General features: G+C 37.1%; 1 protein-coding gene across 2 annotated transcripts in view; it reads right to left on the bottom strand.

The window, feature by feature from the left end:
* SEMA3D (semaphorin 3D) overlaps nucleotides 1–18,368 on the bottom strand; it is a 233,240-nt gene that overhangs the window by 18,909 nt on the left and 195,963 nt on the right. For both annotated transcript variants that reach the window (XM_069586652.1, XM_069586653.1), the window contains 4 exons: nucleotides 8,762–8,984; nucleotides 6,790–6,878; nucleotides 4,969–5,010; nucleotides 1,947–2,104 (listed from right to left, as the gene is read on the bottom strand). In XM_069586652.1, coding sequence (XP_069442753.1) covers nucleotides 1,947–2,104; nucleotides 4,969–5,010; nucleotides 6,790–6,878; nucleotides 8,762–8,984 — 512 coding nt within the window. The remainder of the gene's footprint in view (nucleotides 1–1,946; nucleotides 2,105–4,968; nucleotides 5,011–6,789; nucleotides 6,879–8,761; nucleotides 8,985–18,368) is intronic.

The following is an 18,368-nucleotide window of genomic DNA, read 5'->3' as shown; positions in this document are numbered from 1 at the left end:
TAAATTCCTAGCCTGGGTACTGTTGGCCTATAATGACATTACTTTTAAGAGTACATAAAGCAATAAGTTACAAACAGTGGGACATAGTTTGATATTTAAGCATATCTGGGTGGCAGAAATTGGCTAAGTTGGAGTAAAAGCAAAATTCAACATAATCACTGGTATGTACTGTGGGCTGTATATAATCCACAGTATTACAAAAACATACATTAAGTGCAAGCTGGAATCAAGATTATTGGAAGAAATATCAATAACCTCAGATATGCAGATGACACCATCCTTATCACAGAAAGTGAAGAGGAACTTAAAAGCTTCTTGATGAACATGAAAGAGGAGAGTGAAAAAGCTGGCTTAAAGCTCAACATTCAGAAAATGAAGATCATGGCATCTGGTCCCATCACTTCATGGGAAATAGATGGGGAAACAGTGGAAGCAGTGTCAGACTTTATTTTGGGGGGCTCCAAAATCACTGCAGATGGTGACTGCAGCCATGAAATTAAAAGATGCTTACTCCTTGGAAGGAAAGTTATGATCAACTTTGATAGTATATTCAAAAGCAGAGACATTACTTTGCCAACAAAGGTCCATCTAGTCAAGGCTATGGTTTTTACAGTAGTCATGTATGGATGTGAGAGTTGGACTGTGAAGAAGGCTGAGTGCCGAAGAATTGATGCTTTTGAACCGTGGTCTTGGAGAAGACTCTTGAGGGTCCCTTGGACTGCAAGGAGATCCAACCAGTCCATTCTGAAGGAGATCAGCCCTGTGTGTTCTTTGGAAGGAATGATGCTAAAGCTGAAACTCCAGTACTTTGGCCACCTCATGCGAAGAGTTGACTCATTGGAAAAGACTCTGATGCAGGGAGGGATTGGGGGCAGGAGGAGAAGGGGACAACAGAGGATGAGATGGCTGGATGGCATCACTGACTCGATGGATGTGAGTTTGAGTGAACTCTGGGAGTTGGTGATGGACAGGGAGGCCTGGCGTGTTGTGATTCATGGGGTCACAAAGAGTCGGACATGACTGAGCGACTGAACTGAACTGAACTATGAGTATATGCATACTTATAAACAAGGGAAGAAAGGAAGAATGTACAAAGGCTAGAATAGCAAAGAAAGCAAACTTTTTGTGCTTTCTGACAAAGAGGAAGGCAAAAGATATAAACAATTATCAGAATTTTTTAAAGCTGTGAAATCAAGAGTTATCAGTTATATCCATTAAACCTGTAACTGGCTTCATTGATCAAGCTTGCTTTAATTGTTGCTACAAAAAGGTGCATATCTCCAAGCCTCAGGTAACCTGAACAATGAACTTTTTGCCCAAGTTGTTGGAATTGGTTGTGTCCTGTTTGAGCTCTAGCCAGTTAAGACATTTGCCTTCGCTCTGGGCATGTGAGGGTGTCCAGTTACCTTTTGATATCAGAGGCCAAAACTCCACCCTCTGAGCATGCATCCCAAGAAGAAGCCTGTAGCTTAGTTCCATCTGCACAGGCCATTGCTTACCTCACCTTTTCTATCTCCAATTACCTTTCCCAGGCTCCCCAGGTCTCAGGTTTATCTCATACACATCCTGGGTCCCTCACCTTTGGGTAGGTGGATTTGAGACTTGTTTCCTGTCTTCTCGCTTGACTGCCTCATGAATAAACCCCGTTCTCTGCTGCAAACCTTGGCATATCCACAACTGGCTTGCTGTGTGTTGGACAAACCTGGTTTGGTAAAACCTTCACATTTCTAGACTTCAGAACATTGAATTTTATCCTCCTTAAATTTAGCTTTATGAAAAACTATAAAACACTTAGGTTATAATATCCCTACCACAGACCATGTTTCCTGTATGTTTTGTCTTTAAACTAACTACAAGAGAAATTGGCCAACTTTTACTCACAACTTCACATGAACTGTTCATCATGTAAAATGGAAGGCTTCCTCTTAATGTGAGGTGCTGCTCACCTTTTTGAAGTGGGCACATATTGAGAGCATGCATGTCCATCCCAGGCACAGTAGGGGTCTCGGGCAAGACAACAGTCTGCACATGCTTTCCCATAAGTGTTGCATCTGTGCAAGGAAAGCTGAACCAATCCATCTCGGGAACCAACATACAATTGTTGCTGCAAATCAGGCAAAACAAATCCATTAGAAGCATCTTTCAGTCTAGTCTTAAGAACTTCCCTTTCTTGAATACCATGTCACAGATCTAAATCTGTCTCCTTGGTTGCCACAGGAAGAATAAGATAAGTCAGTCTTCAGTCTGGCTGGATGGTGATCTGAAGGTGTTGATCCTGAATTGGATAGCATTCTACAGAGCTAGAGTAACCTTGGCAGTAATTTAAGAAGGTCAAAAACCAGCTGCTAGACTGAGGAATTAAGATGTCAAATTCTTTCTCAATAGTTGAAAATATACTTTGGTAGACTATATCAAGCACAGATGCTATAGGCAACACCATCGGTCTTCTCCTGCCATAAGAAATGACCAAAAGGAAGTTTCTAGAACTTTTTCTGTGGTTTTGACTAACCATTTCATTTGCTAATGAAGTATGGATCCCTGAAGGAAAATGAGTTATAAATGAGAGAGAAAGTATTTGTTATCATTGCGAAGAAAGTATTAAGGAGGCTTGTGGGATGCTGTATCACACGTAAAAGCCTGCAGGATACTGACAACTCAGCAAATAAAATTACATTTTGAAAATAAGGGACCACATCCTCACATCCTTACATGAATTTATTTGAGGACATGTGGTGGTGGCAGAGGGGAGGGGTCATACAAGTCAACAAGCCATTATCTGTGCCTTCAAATGACATGTGGTCAAGTCTAGAGGACATACCAAACTTTAAATGGAGGGGAAAAAAATCTAGAAATAGATACTGGCACAAATAACAGATGTGTACTCTACCTATAGCAATCTGTCTTATATCCTTACCAGCCACTAATCTGCCAGTTAAGACCTCCAAGAGGCTAAATGCATATATTGTTTAGTACTTATTTTACTATATAATTTTCTATAATGTCCTTGAAACTCCTCCTTTTCTCCTGTTCTCCCTCTTTATTTCTGTCTAAGATTTCTGTTTCGTTTGATGACTCCTTTCTCTGCAGTGAATGTTGGGTTTCCTTCTTTTCAGTTCTCTTCTTTACTCTTCTTCCTGTACAAAGACTCAGTGGTATCTTGAAAACAACATAAATATGCACATACTGATTCCTAAAATCTATGCTTCCTACCCTACCTTTCTTTTTCTTTTAGCTGTGTGGCATGTGGAATTCTTAGTTCCCCAACCAGGGATGGAACCTGTGCCCCTTGAAGTGGAAGCATGGAGTCTTAGCCACTGCACCACCAGGGAAGTGGGGACTTCCTACCCTAGCTGACCAAGAGACAGCATCCCAGTCACCCAAGGCGCAAATCTGGGAGTTGTCTCTGAATCGTCCTTCACTCTCATTCCATCTGCCACCTTATCTCTCCATTCTCTCATACAGAACTCTTAATCTATTTCCTCCTCCCTCTCCACTGCCTTTGTCTCAAGTCCTTATCATCTCTTTCCAGGATCACTTGTAAGTGTCCTACTATTACCCCAGGACTCAATCCATCTTCCACACTGCCACACCAGATTGCTCTCTCTAAGAGGAAAATCTTACCATGACACCCTCCTGCTTAAAATCTTTCAAGGTTTTCACTGTCTTGGATAAACATGTTAATCTTCTCAGGAGGGCATCCATGCAAAGATGTGTCTACTCTTCTGCTGTTTTACTTTCCCAGGTTCCTTTCTAGCCTCCTTGCTCCATAAGGATAGGTATGCTCTTTGCTCCAACTGTACACAAATTTACCAGGATAAGTTACAATCTTTCACTCTTTATACCTTTTCAAATGTTCCCCACTTCTACTTGGCTTGTCCATCCCATCCTTCTTTCTATCTGATTAACTGCAAGAGCTTTCATAGCTCAAGTTGTCTTTCTCTTAGCTTCCTCCCCCTGCTCCCCTGATCCTCTTTTCCACCAGCTCTTCTCTTTTCCGTCTCCCTAGTACATGGTTCCATTTTTGCACTACTGTGTTTGCATGTGCCTTTGCCTGTCCGCTCCACAAGAGCTTCTAGAGATGAAGACTTATGCCATTCATCCATTTCTGTACCCTCCAAGGACAGTAGCAGGCCTTCAGGAACTAAATGTTGAATGAATGAACAAACTAACAGAAAAGACTGAAGAAGAAATTTACTTGGATATTTTCCTAATAATCCTTGTATTATACTAAGTATACTTACTCTATGGATTAAGACAATTTTTGCAACAACTTAATGTTGAACATATTATCTATCATGTGTTTTACTTATATATCAAGAGTATGTATAGGAATGGTAATGCAAATCTGAACCTGTAGAATCAACTGGGGTTTGGGTTATCATATCCAAGAACTGTGACATCATATTAAATATTATTATTGTTATCATTAGCTACCATCTATTTTACACTTAGAAAGTACCAGCTCTCTGTCTAGAATTTTGCGTACAACATCCAATTTATTAGGAGGTAGATATTATTCTTCTAACTTTACTGTTGAGGAAATTGACTCCTGGAGTAAGATATTAAATGGAAGGTTGGAGGTTAACTATTGGGCTGTTTGCCACTGTAGTCTAACTCCTACACTCCCTGATTAAAAACCATTTTTAATGTTTAGTGCTAGTATTCTATTGTTACATGAATTACTTTACAGCCTTGACAGAATGGCATTCTCATGAGACTGGGAAAGTGAGCTCAATTTTCAAGAGCCAAAGAAAGGGAGAATGTATTATTCAATTAATGAAATTGGGTTCCATGTCTCCTAAGGCAAGGCTGAAACAATGCCCAATAATCAGTTATAAAAGAAACAATCTAAAGCTTTTTATAGATTTATAATTTAACTTCCTGCCTCAGTGGATTTTCCCTAAAACAAACTTTGATCCAAACAGTCTTCCTTTTGTGGCTAATTTTTACACAAAAGTTAGAAAGTACCTGCTTCAGAGACAACTCCATGTTCAAGATGATTGATGAATGCTGAAAATAGAAATTAACTGTTAATAATCATGAACAGTCTTTTATAGTAGCCAATATTTTATCTTGTACCAAAGATAATTGGAGTAAACTTCAAGGCTCTGTTATGTAGAGGAGAAAAAGATCTTAATGTTTGCTATTTCCTTCCCATGTACAGTGATTCAACCTTAATGAAAATTATCAAAATAGTTTCTTATTAAAGAAAAATTACCTAAATATATGTGAAGGCATTCTGCATTGCAAATTGTTCCCAGTTACCCATAAGGTTTCTCCCTCTTCTGACTTTGCTTATCTTAACTGCTTCCATATAATTCAAACTAGTGTTGACAAGAACATCTCCATAATTATTTATTGCCTTTTTCTGCTCTCACTTAGATCAGTAGTTCAAAACTTGTTCAAGTAGCAGAATTCTAAAGAGTTATAGTGCTCCTTGTGAATGAGCATATGCTTTATAGAACCCTACACAACATGATGTGTATAATTTCATGGGAGGAAAGTTTTATTTGTAGGAAATACATCTCTATGCAAGCAATATTAAATTTAATATATGAACAGAAAAGTTCCCAAACTAAGAATGATGGGATGATTAAAATTCTTTTCATCTATCATCAGTCTTTCTCTATATATTAATTTCTCAAAATAGATATAAAAAATTTAAGGAAATATATGAAAGAAATGAAAAGAAAAATGTTAAATGAGGACGTTCTATCAAATACCTTTTTAAAATGAATTAAGCAGACAGGTTCATTATTTAATCTTAAGAGTGGAATCCATCCAAACAATTCCTCTTGAAACTAACAGCCACTGAATAGACTCAGTCTAACATGCCTACATGTGTTGTGGGGGCTTTATTTTTGGCCTCTAGGTTCACACGTATATTTGACATTGACTTTTCCCTCAGGAACTATCCAAAGCTTTGTTTTCAGTAGATGGCAGACAGCAGGTCTTGTTTTTGTTAACTCCTGGACCACTAGTATCATCTTGTAAACAGGAACCAATGGAACCCGGCATGTTAATTAACTTGAGCCCCTCACAGTGGAGGGTCTACTCTCTTTTATGACAATAGATGTTCACATGGAAACAGTATATTTTAATATAGCTATCTCAACAAAAATGTTACAAAAGACCCAGCATATTTTTCAAAAGCTCTTCTAAGAAATGCAATTTTATTTCTAATTTCATTTTTAGAAAATAACTTTGAACTGAATCTCACTGAACATCTACAAAGAATGCCACAATTCAGATTTACTGTTAAAAGTCTAAGGATATTCCCCAAATCTGGAGAACTATTATTTTAGATCTACTAAGTTTTTGGGTGATTGACAGGAACTTAGCATACATAAGATTTACTATCATGCAACTTAAAAAAAATTTTCTTATAGAAATACTGGGAAACATGATTTATACACTTTTCAGTTTTCTCAAATTCAACTGAGGAAAAACTGAAAAGTAAAATTTATAAAGCAGAAAAGCATCTGGATAGTAAAAAGGTCCCAGGCTTTCATCTACTGTAGTGATTTGAATGAGCATAAGCTTGGAAAACTCAGTCATAAGGGGTAGTCCCAGGAGTACCAAGCTCAGTTATATTCTACAGGGGAAAATGAGTCCAACTCTTGGTTGCTTTTTAAACATTTTTCCTTCACTTAAGGGAACAAAAAAATAAAGGAGTTAACTGCAGAGACTTCTCCAGAAAAAGTGATGATATATTGAGACAAACACATCCCATATAAGAACTGCTTGGGTTCACCGTCTCTTCTCCCAGAACTCTGGCCTAAGTCTTACCTTGAATATCTGTAACTCCTCCAGTACTACCTCTTCTATATTCCACTTCTCCTTTGAAATGCTGACAACTTTTAGGACTGTTCCAATGTCTGAAAAAATACATTACCCATGATCCTTATGTTTCTACTTCAATGTTTAAACATTTATTACCAACCGTCACATTGTTCCCCTCATTTTTTTTCTCAATGCCTTTCAAGAAATCAGGTTAAATAAAGCATGCAAGAAATAAAGCTTAATGTATTAATATATGATTCTCTTCTGAAATATTATAGCTTTCAGCTCATAGAACATATGTTTATAAAGAAAATATTAAAAGACACATACTTGGAGTGTATTCCTAGCACAGGAATATCCTTTAAAACTTAGTTGAAATGATAAATAGAAACATCATAGAGGTATCTATATGAGAAAAGTGGCCATTACTAATCAAATGTATTTAACTGACAGAAACATTAATGGGTTAGAAAGTAAAGTTTTTATCTAAAATTATTTTAGAATTTTAAATTATCACAAGATTAATAATACATTGCAGTTCCACAAGGTGGCATGTAATTACAGAAAGATGATCAAAATAACATTTTAGAAAAAGAAAAAAATTTCCATTTGGAGATTAATGTCTAGACTGACCTATATAAAAATAAATTAAAAATAGTTGCTTATAAACTTCTGAGCACTGTGGTTGGAATATATAAACATGTATGGTAATAATCCAGTTTGTACAAAAGAGCGTGAATTGTTTTTAAATGATTCTAGAATCTTTGAAAAATATTAAATATACATTTTCCAAATACCATATTTGGAAATCAGTCTACCTCCGTATCCTTATAATTTTCTCAATAAAAGTTAGGTAGTACCACCTAGTGGCTAAATGGCTTTTCTGACTCAGAAATGTTGAAGAGCTAGGAATGAGCTTTGGGTGGGCCATGCAATTAAGAGGTAAACTCATTAGAATTAATCACAAACTAATTATTTCAGGTTTTGATGCTTCAGTAGTAGGGAAAACGCCACTTTTCTTCCCTGGGCCTTGGTACCACCATCTGCAGCATAATCAGGTTTGACAACTGGAGTGCTTGAAAGTCCTTTGAGTCTGTCACACAGATGCTTCCTAATATACCTAACTTTTGTAAAACCAATACACTTTTAGAAATAAAGTTAGCCTAAAATTGTTTTGTAGTCCTAAAACCTTTTTCAGTAAAAGTGTCAATTTCTTCAAAACTCATCAAATTTCTATTTTTTTAATGCAATGCTTGATCCATCAAATTATACAACATTATCCAGGATGCAGTGCTTTTGTTTTAAAAATACATGCTATTTTCATTGCCATTAGAATTCACAGTACATTATTAGATATTACTTTTTTGAAATGCACCAAATAAATAATATTTCTTTTCCTAGAAAAAGTAATCATTTTAATGAGTTGTCAATCAAAAAGTAAATAAAATGAGTTCTAATAATGAATAATTAATCCACAAAATTCAAGGGCAGGAAAAATAATTACCAAGAAGTTTTTACTTTAAATTCTTTACAAATTAATAATTAACTTTTTTGAAAAGCCATCTTATGTCAACTAAGTTAGGGATTCTCAAAACTGGGTGAAGGGATCCTTTGGGGTAGATTTGTCAAATATCTCTGTAGAAAGAAGGAAATGTGAAGTTTGAAGATAGAGATACTTTTCTTTGCCTACTTGTTTTAGTCCACAGTTATTCAGCAAATATGTATTGAGCACCTCATCTATAGCAGGCACACTGCAGTTGTATTATAGAAATATGTTTTGAAATCTCATGTAACTCTAATGGAGGCTGGGAGATAGGTATGATGGTCAATTAAAACCACTTGTTATGCAAGTTAAAAAAACATTGAGTAGGTATGAACTAATTACTCACTTTGATTTTGATCAGTAGACTTTTCTGAATTTTTTGTTTGTCTAATGAAAAATTCATGTGAAAGAAAGTATAACCTGGTCCTAGCATACCTGTTCCAAGAAACATCACATCATACTGGCCATCTTCTGCAACGACGTGATCCACCACGATCTGTGTCAGTCTGTAATCCACATTGATTTGCTTGAATGATGGTCGTCCCAAAACTGGATATACTGATTTATACATCACAGGGTGCCGCTTTATGAAACTGATGACATCATCTGGAAAATCTCGGGTGGATTTGACCAGTGGGTCATAGGTTTTGCTTGGACACTGAAAAGAAACGAGGCAGGGAGTAAAGACATTATTCATGCACCTGAGAAATTTTTATTTACTTTCAAAGTTTTTAGAGCTTATTACTGGTAATATTAAATGAATGGTCAGTAGGATCAACATGAAGTCACATTGAGATATAAATAAATACAGTTCACCGTGAGTGTATTTAAATCAAGTTTTTGCTTTCAAAAATATTCTAAAATATTATAAAGAAATATTATTCAGCCACACAAAAAACGAAATCTTGCCTTTTGCAACAACATAGATGGACCTTGAGGGCATTATGCTAAGTGAAATAAGTCAAAGAAAGAAACATAAATACTGTATGATCCCATATATGTGTAATCTAAACAATGGGACAAACAGAAGAGCTCGTTGATACAGAGAACAGATTGGTGGCTGCCAGAAGTTGGAGGTGAGGGATGGGCAAAATGGGTGAAGGGCTCAAAAGGTATAAACCTCTAGCTATAAAATATGTCCTGGTGATGTATGGTGGCTATTAGTTACAGACTGTATTACATATTTGAAAGTTGCTAAGAAAATAAATTTTAAAAGTTCTAATCAAGAGAGAAAAAAATAACTATGGATGGCTACTGATGCTAACTAGACCTATTGTGATCATCTTTCAGTCCAATTCAGTCACTCAGTGGTGTCTGACTCTTTGCAACCCCATGAACTGCAGCACACCAGGCCTCCCTGTCCATAACTAACTGCCGGAGTCTACCCAAAGCCATGTCCATTGAGTCGGTGATGCCATCCAACCATCTCATCCTCTGTCGTCCCCTTCTCCTCCTGCCCTCAATCTTTCCCAGCATCAGGGTCTTTTCAAATGAGTCAGCTCTTCGCATCAGGTGGCCAAAGTATTGGTTTCAGATTCAACATCAGTCTTTCCAATGAACACCCAGGACTGATCTCTTTTAGGATGGACAGGTTGGATCTCCTTGCAGTCCAAGGGACTCTCAAAAGTCTTCTCCAACACCACAGTTCAAAAGCATCAATTCTTCGATGCTCAGCTTTCCTTATAGTCCAACTCTGACATCCATACATGACTACTGGAAAAACCATAGCCTTGACTAGACAGACCTTTGTTGACAATGCCTCTGCTTTTTAATATGCAGTCTAGGTTGGTCATAACTTTCCTTCCAAGGAGTAAGTGTCTTTTAATTTCATGGCTGCAATCACCATCTGCAGTGATTTTGGAGCCCCCCAAAATAAAATCAGCCATTGTTTCCACTGTTTCCCCATCTATTTGCCATGAAGTGATGGGGCCAGACGCCATGATCTTAGTTTTCTGAATGTTGAGCTTTAAGCCAACTTTTTCACTCTCCTCTTTCACCTTCATCAAGAGGCTCTTTAGTTCTTCTTCACTTTCTTCCATAAAAATGGTGTTATCTGCATATCTGAGGTTATTGATATTTCTCCCGGCAATCCTGATTCCAGCTTGTGCTTTCTCCAGCCCAGCGTTTCTCATGATGTACTCTGCATATAAGTTACATAAGCAGGGTGACAATATCCAGCCTTGACGTACTCCTTTTCCTATTTGGAACCAGTCTGTTGTTCCATGTCCAGTTCTAACTGTTGCTTCCTGACCTGCATACAGGTTTCTCAAGAGGCGGGTCAGGTGGTCTGGTATTCCCATCTCTTTCAGAATGTTACACAGTTTATTGTGATCCACATAGTCAAAGGCTTGGGCATAGTCAATAAAGCAGAAATAGATGTTTTTCTGGAACTCTCTTCCTTTTCCCATGATCCAGCAGATGTTGGCAATTTGATCTCTGGTTCCTCTGTCTTTTCTAAAACCAGCTTGAACATCTGGAAGTTCATGGTTCACATATTGCTGAAGCCTGGCTTGGAGAATTTTGAGCATTACTTTACTAGTGTGTGAGATGAGTGCAGTTGTGCGGTAGTTTGAGCATTCTTTGTCATTGCCTTCTTTGGGATTAGAATGAAAACTGACCTTTTCCAGTCCTGTGGCCACTGCTGAGTTTTCCAAATTTGCTGGCATATTGAGTGCAGCACTTTCACAGCATCATCTGTCAGGATTTGAAACAGCTCAACTGGAATTCCATCACCTCCATTAGCTTTGTTCATTGTGATGCTTCCCAAGGTCCAGTTGACTTCACATTCCAGGATATCTGGCTCTAGGTGAGTGTGAGTGATCACACCATCGTGATTATCTGTGTCGTGAATATCTTTTTTGTACAGTTCTGTGTATTCTTGCCACCTCTTCTTAATATCTTCTGCTTCTGTTAGGTCCATACTATTTCTTTCAGTGTATACAAATATCAAATTATGTTATACACATGAAACTAATATGCTATATGTCAATTATACCTCAATGAAACATTAATAGTGCACACATTTTAAATTTTTTACCCATGTCCATTTGGGCTCCAGTTTTTGAAACAGTCTTTTTTGGTTGTGTTAGCATAGGTGAAAATTGGTAATTCCCATCCATATCTTTTCTTCCAAGAAGTATAACTTCAGAAAACTGACTATAAAACCACCACGATAGATATTTCTATTGTCTTTTACACTGGTCTCTTCTTGAATTAACTTCAAAAGTCAAAAGACAACTGTCTTAACTTGTTGGCAGGTGGAATGGCTAATGGTCATCAAAGAGATCCTTACAAAACAAAGTATCCTGCTTATTAACGTTCGAAAGAAATGTCTAAATTCTATCCATTTATTTGTATTTTCTAACATTTCCAAAATGAGCTCTAGTTTTTACAAAGGTACATGAAATTTGAGTTGAAAGAAAGTGATTTATAAACACCATTATTTTCAACTTCCTTTAATTAATGTAAAATTTCAGTTTTAAATTAAAACCATGATTGTTAAAAAATAAAATGTAACAAATCAACGTCATAAAATTACTTGTAAAACAGCTTTAATAGTTTGACATTATAATCATTTAGCTTTTCATAACTGGTGTGAAAATTTACTGTGAACAATTCAGCAATTCAACAGCTCTTCCCCTAAAGGATCTGTGGAGAAACCCTCAGGGGAGTTTTCACTTGTCTAACATCTCTTCATGTGTGCCTTTTGGCATCCACTAATTCAATAGTTAGTGTACACTGACCCCTGGTGGTAAAAGTAAAAATTTTACAAATTAAATGAATTCGATGTGCCTCTATCCAAAAATATGAAAAGGGAATTGCTTCATATTTGACTTTTTTTCATCAAATATCTCCCCTCCCACAAACTAACCTACTTTATTTTATTAGTTTAGGAATTTATCTCAGAACAATGCTGTTATTACACTTGAATTCTTAATAGGCTAATACCTTTCTTTGGGGAATGAAAAAATTTAGCTATGTGATGAAAGCATTGAAAAGAAAATGAGCAATATTAGGAAAGTTTATAAGAGAGTCCTGCTTTCTCCATATTTTAGCTCTTCAACAAATTGGAATCATAATCTGCACTGAACCGAGTTATTTATATCCAGCACTTCCCTGGTGGCTCAGAGGTTAAAGCGTCTGCCTCCAATGCGGGAGATCCGGGTTCGATCCCTCCGTTGGGAAGATCCCCTGGAGAAGGAAATGGTAACCCACTCCAGTATTCTTGCCTGGAGAATCCCATGGATGGAGAAGCCTGGTACAGTCCAAGGGGTCGCAAAGAGTCGGACACAACTGAGCGACTTCACTATCACTACACTAATTAGAATCTTGTCAAGGCTGAATTTGTATTTCTCAGTCAAAGCATTCACCAGGGTCATTCTATGGAACTAAACATACTAGAGTTAGTCACAATAAATGACCTTGACCTTAAATTTACAGCAATAAAATTGTAAAAGCTCACCAAATTATAAGAAATATCAAAGAACTTGTAATTAAAAAAAATCTGTTAATGATTTTCCATAAATAACTTAAGAATATATTTATGTCATAAAAATCTTGGATGTAAAAAGAAACTGATCTTCTCTTGATTAGTTTTATTGTCTTGTCCCAGATCTGCACTAAAAAGGTTAGAAATGTCCTAGAATGTGAGCCATTTGTTACTTACTGAGCATACTTTTAGCTGGTTGGTGGTCTTAATCTATAAATGTATCTTTAGTCACTGTTTCTAGCACTTTGCTCCTAGCCAAGTGAAATCTGTCAACTAGATAATGGAAGAAACCCTGTATTAAGCAGATTAAGCTGTAACTCAAAGTGGATATGGAGCTCAAATGATACAAAGCTCTTGCCCAATTATAGGCTGCATGTTTCAGTCAAAGGCCATTCATAGTGGGCTTATAGCTTAAAACTCCTGTGGTGCTATCTGGTGGGTCTATCATTAAAATCAAAGCAAATGCAAGATTTCTGACTGCATTACATCTTTAAAACAGCTCTCTAACTTAAGAAAATCAGCTCTTTTGACTGTGTAGCTACAATCACAGAGTAGCCAATATTTCAAAAGATATGTTGTACTGTTCAAGCCAGATTTTATGTCAAATATTCAAATTATAAGAAATTTTACTGTGAGAAAGTAGAGGCAAATGAAGCTATGACCATTTATCAAAAAACAAGTATAAATCTTCGTTCTTGCTCACCTTCTGACAAAAAGGTTTAAGTATATTAAAATCTAAGAAAAAAATAAAAGGAAATCTGGTTTCTATTGCCTATTATAAAATGATCTTCGAAAATGTATTTTTTTCATATGGCAGCTTTTCCTCATGGCATGCAGCCAGTGTTTGGATAAGATCTTTACCCTATAAGTTGCTGTGTGTGATCTCTCTGGTCTGCGTCTCCACTCTGCTTTCACAAATGAAAGTGATTTGGTAGAGATACTCCCTGAGGTTTAAGACAGTACAGTTTGAACCAAATATTGTTATTTTAGTATGTTAAAAACCAGGGGAATGTCCCCCTTTGATATCATATACCTGTATCACACAGAGATCTAAAAATAACTTGAGATGCCAAGCATCTTATGCAGGTAAATAGAAACTAGTGAAGAATTCCATAAAAGAGAAAGATAATGTGTGGGGAAATGCTCCATCTAAATAACCATCTTCAATTATCTTCCTTCCACAAGTCCTAGAAGATTTTCCGTTTGCAACCACACATCCCAGGTATTCACAATCTAGCCAAGTTTTCTCTGTACGTATGTACTTTAAGTTCTACCTGTTGACTCAGTCCATCTGAATATACTGTAGAGGGCAATTTATTTTTGCCCTCAGCTTTCTAATATTTGCCTGACCCCCATCACTTTAGCTCCTATAATTGTAAGAAATAAATCAAGGAACTTATCTGTGTCTCCACCTACTGTTTAGAAAAACTCTAAGTTTAAAATTTGAAGGGTAAAAAATAGGCAGAGAGCTAGTCTCAAAACTCTCAAATGTCCGTATCTTGCTGGAAACAATACCAGCACAAGTGCAGAGGAGAAAAGGAACTGGTAGGCGGCTCTGAGATGAAAGGGTAAACCCCGCATTAGTGAACCCTGGTTCCACGCCTATCTTCCCTGGCAGGCTGCCACCCGGACTAGGTGTGATCATGTTATGCTTGGCACATCTGCATGTTTGTAGAGGGCTTTCAATCGTGCAGTGGGAAGCAATGGATAAGAGGAGAAAAACTGGGTTTTATCCAATGAGAGAACTTGGCCCCCTGGTGGGCCCCAGACAGCTGTTACAAGTTTTCTCCCCCTGCTGCTTAAACCTTTTGTCTGCAGGTTGCAATTTCCTTTTAAACAAACCAGAGGGATGACCCAGTGCAAGGGAAAACATGGCATGGGGAACAACTGAACTGGGCTTTCATTTTTTTGCAAAATGGGAAAAATAAGCTAAATGTGTAAAGCAGTCTGATTTTTATTTATAAAGTAAAACATGCAAATTTAATAGGTGCCATCCTAGCCCCTTTATTACTCTGAGAGTTAGTTTATAACATATTTGAGCAAGAAAGATGCTATATTCAATTTAAGAGTTAGAAGAGCCAGAGGTAGAGACAGGTAAATCTCTTGTTTTTGAAGGTTGTCTTTTAGATTTCTATACAAAAAAAAAACTTGATTGAACACAGTCAATAGTTTGGGATTTGGAGAATCTTATTTTAAAAGCGAATGCTGGCCCTTTGGAAAAGAAGGCTGAAAGCCAGTTGGAAAGATTGACTTGTTAGAATCTGACCCTGTCAGAGAAACATGTCCTATATACAGTTAAAGGGAAAAGAGAGATGTTTTGTCATATGCTCGCCTCAGTGTATCAGATTAAGGAACCAGGAGTCAGGAGGCCCAGGTTCTAGTTCTGCTTCTGCTTCTCCCTTCCAGAATGAAAAACCTAGAAGGATTAGAATTAAAGATATTCTTGGTAATTTAGAAGTGGTAATAGAGTAACAGTTTGTTATCCAGTAAGTGGAAAACCATACTGTGAACAAATATTGGGGAAAAAAATGCAACTGTGAATTTAACATGATAGAGAGGCATCTATGAGGTAGTGACACACAAAATTAATTTCCCCAAAGATTTCCACATACTTTAAGTTAATTAGGAAAGCTTAAAACAAAGGAAAGGCAACCAAGTTTTAGACATTTATCAGATGCATAAATGAAAAGATAGGGTAACACTGTGAGGGGATTCTTCCATTACTTTTTTCATCTCATTTGGTAAGATTCAAAGTCTATGGTTTTCCTGGTAGTTTAAGTGGTAAAGAATCGGCCTGCAGTGGAGGAGACTTGGGAAACACAGAAGATTCAAGTTCAACTCCTGGGTAGGGAAGATCCCCAGGAGAAGGAAATGGCAATCCACTGCCGTATTCTTGCCTGCGAAATCAAATGGATAGAGAAGCCTGGCAGGCTACAGTCCAAACGGTCACAAGGAGTCGGGCATGGACATGATTGAGCAACTAAGCGTACATGCACTCAAAGTCTAATATAGAAAGGAAGTTTAGGATACTTTTTTGAAGTATTTTTCTTTTTGTACCCTTATGTTTGAATCAATCTTAAAACCCTTTTTTTCACTGCAGATAATCAGAAAATCCTTACTTAATGGGGTAGTCTAAGTTACATAGATCTAATTTAGGAGATTCATGGTGCTGCTGCTGCTGCATCACTTCAGTCGTGTCCGACTCTGTGTGACCCCATAGACGACAGCCCACCAGGCTCCCCCGTCCCTGGGATTCTCCAGGCAAGAACACTGGAGTGGGTTGCCATTCCCTTCTCCAATGCATGAAAGTGAAAAGTGAAAGGGAAGTCGCTCAGTCGTGTCTGACTCTTCGTGACCCCATGGACCGCAGCCTACCAAGCTCCTCTGTCCATGGGATTTTCCAGGCAAGAGTAATGGAGTGGGGTGCCATCGCCTTCGCCTAGGAGATTCATGAAGACATCTAATTTAGGAAATTTGTGAAGATATACAATTCTAAGAATCATCAGCTCTATAAAAACAATGTTTTGCAGAAATATGTCATTGCTCAGGCCAAATATTTTAGGTAGATCAGGAAGAGAAAATAGGGTGAGTTTTGGAACTCATGAATTCCATGTTTTATTTCAAACCCATGCTGTTAAGGACATGGACCAATGTAAAAGTTGGAATTTCTCAGCAAGCATTTTAATAATAAGTGAAGCACCAATGCATATAGCCTGTCTGCTCTAAAAACTGAATTATTGTCATTATGTATTATTATCCTACTATATGATAACAATATCTCCTTGAAACAAGGAATTCAGATATTTTCAGAGTTAACATTTGCATCACCTCTTTCTAATATTTATATACAAAGAAAGAATGGGTTTTGCTGATGTGTAAGCTATTCATGGGAATTTTAATGTATTTCTCATTCACCAATATACACATAATAAAAATAAGTTATGAAATTAAAAGGCAATATGGATAAGTACATCTTATTGCTCCCCACCAAAAACTGAAGCCTTAGTTGGGAAATTCACATGTAAGTTTGATCTTTAAAATTAAAGCTGAAACATTTAACAATAAAAATGGTAACTATTTAGGAGAAAATGTAATTTAAAAATGAATTGTTATTTTTACAAAATTAGAGGTTTAGAAATTGTTTAAAAACCATGGGAGAATGTTTCAAAAGTAGTGAAACATATAGTCCTTACATGTTTTAAGTTCAAAAACTTTTTACATTTCGGTTATTGTGAATAATGCTGCAAATGAACATGGGAGTGCTAATCTCTGTTTAAGATTCCAATTCTAATTCTTTCGGATAAATATCCAGAAGTGGGGTTGCTGGATCGTGTGTTAGTTTTACTTTTTAATTTTTTGGCAACCCTTCAGATCTTATGCGAAAACAACCTAATGTTTATTAACTGATGAATGGATTTTTTAAAGTGGTACATATATAGGGCAGAATATTATTCAGTGTTAAAGGGAAGGAAACCCTACCACTTGTAGATAAACTTGGAGAACATTACACTAAGTGAAATAAGTCAGTTATAAAGGACAAAAATTGCTTAATTCCATATATATATAAACATGTTCATGAGTGCTAACTCGCTTCAGTTGTGTCCGACTCTTTGCAACCCTATGGACTATAGCCCACCAGGCTCCTCTGTCCATGGGATTCTCCAAGCAAGAATACTGTTGTCATGCTCTCCTGCAGGGGATCTTCCTGACCCAGGGATGGCTCCTGCATTGCAGGTAGATTCTTTACCACTGAGCCACTGGGGAAGCCCCATAACATAGTCAAAAGCATAGAAGCAGAGAACAGAACAGTGGTTTCCAGGGGTTTTGGGAAGTGAAGAATGGCAAGTCACCAATTAGTGGGTATACAATTTCAGTTACACAGGGTAAAATCTAGAGAGCTGCTCTACGACATTACAGCCTGTAGATAACAATACAGTATTGTACACTTAGAAATCTGGTAAGAAGTGTTCTGACCACAGTAAATTGTTTTCAAAAATCCTTTCTTCTCACCTTTTTGATAAGAGACTGTTTTAAAAACTGAAGCTCACATTGAAATAAACACGTATTGTTAACATTTATGCATAAATCATTGAGGCTTCCCAGGCAGCGCTAGTGCAATAGACATTAGAGATGCAAGTTCCACCCCAGAGTTGGGAAGATCCCCTGGAGCAGGAAATCACACTCCACTTCAGTATTCTTGCCTGGAATTTTCCATGGACAGAGAAGTTAGGCAGGTTACAGTCCATGGGACCACAAAGAGTCAGACGTAGCTGAGCAACCGAGCACACGCGCACACACACACACACACACACACAACACATAAAAACATCACACAGAATAAAACTACAGAGTAAAATTTTAATAATAAATGTAAGAAACAAAATCTCCTGCTATTACAAATCTTTCCCAGATTCTGCTATTTCCTGGCTTGATCTCAATCTGGTTTCTATATCTGACCTATTATCACTCACTGGTGGATTCTTTCATACTGTATTTCACTTTGAACTTATTATCAAGACCCAGTAGTTCAATAATGGTTGAAAAGGCCCATTT

This window comes from Ovis canadensis, chromosome 4, assembly GCF_042477335.2.
Source record: "Ovis canadensis isolate MfBH-ARS-UI-01 breed Bighorn chromosome 4, ARS-UI_OviCan_v2, whole genome shotgun sequence".
Lineage (NCBI taxonomy): Eukaryota > Metazoa > Chordata > Mammalia > Artiodactyla > Bovidae > Ovis > Ovis canadensis.
The sequence above is the reverse complement of the archived record's forward strand: the minus strand, read 5'-3'. Positions and strand labels throughout refer to the sequence as shown.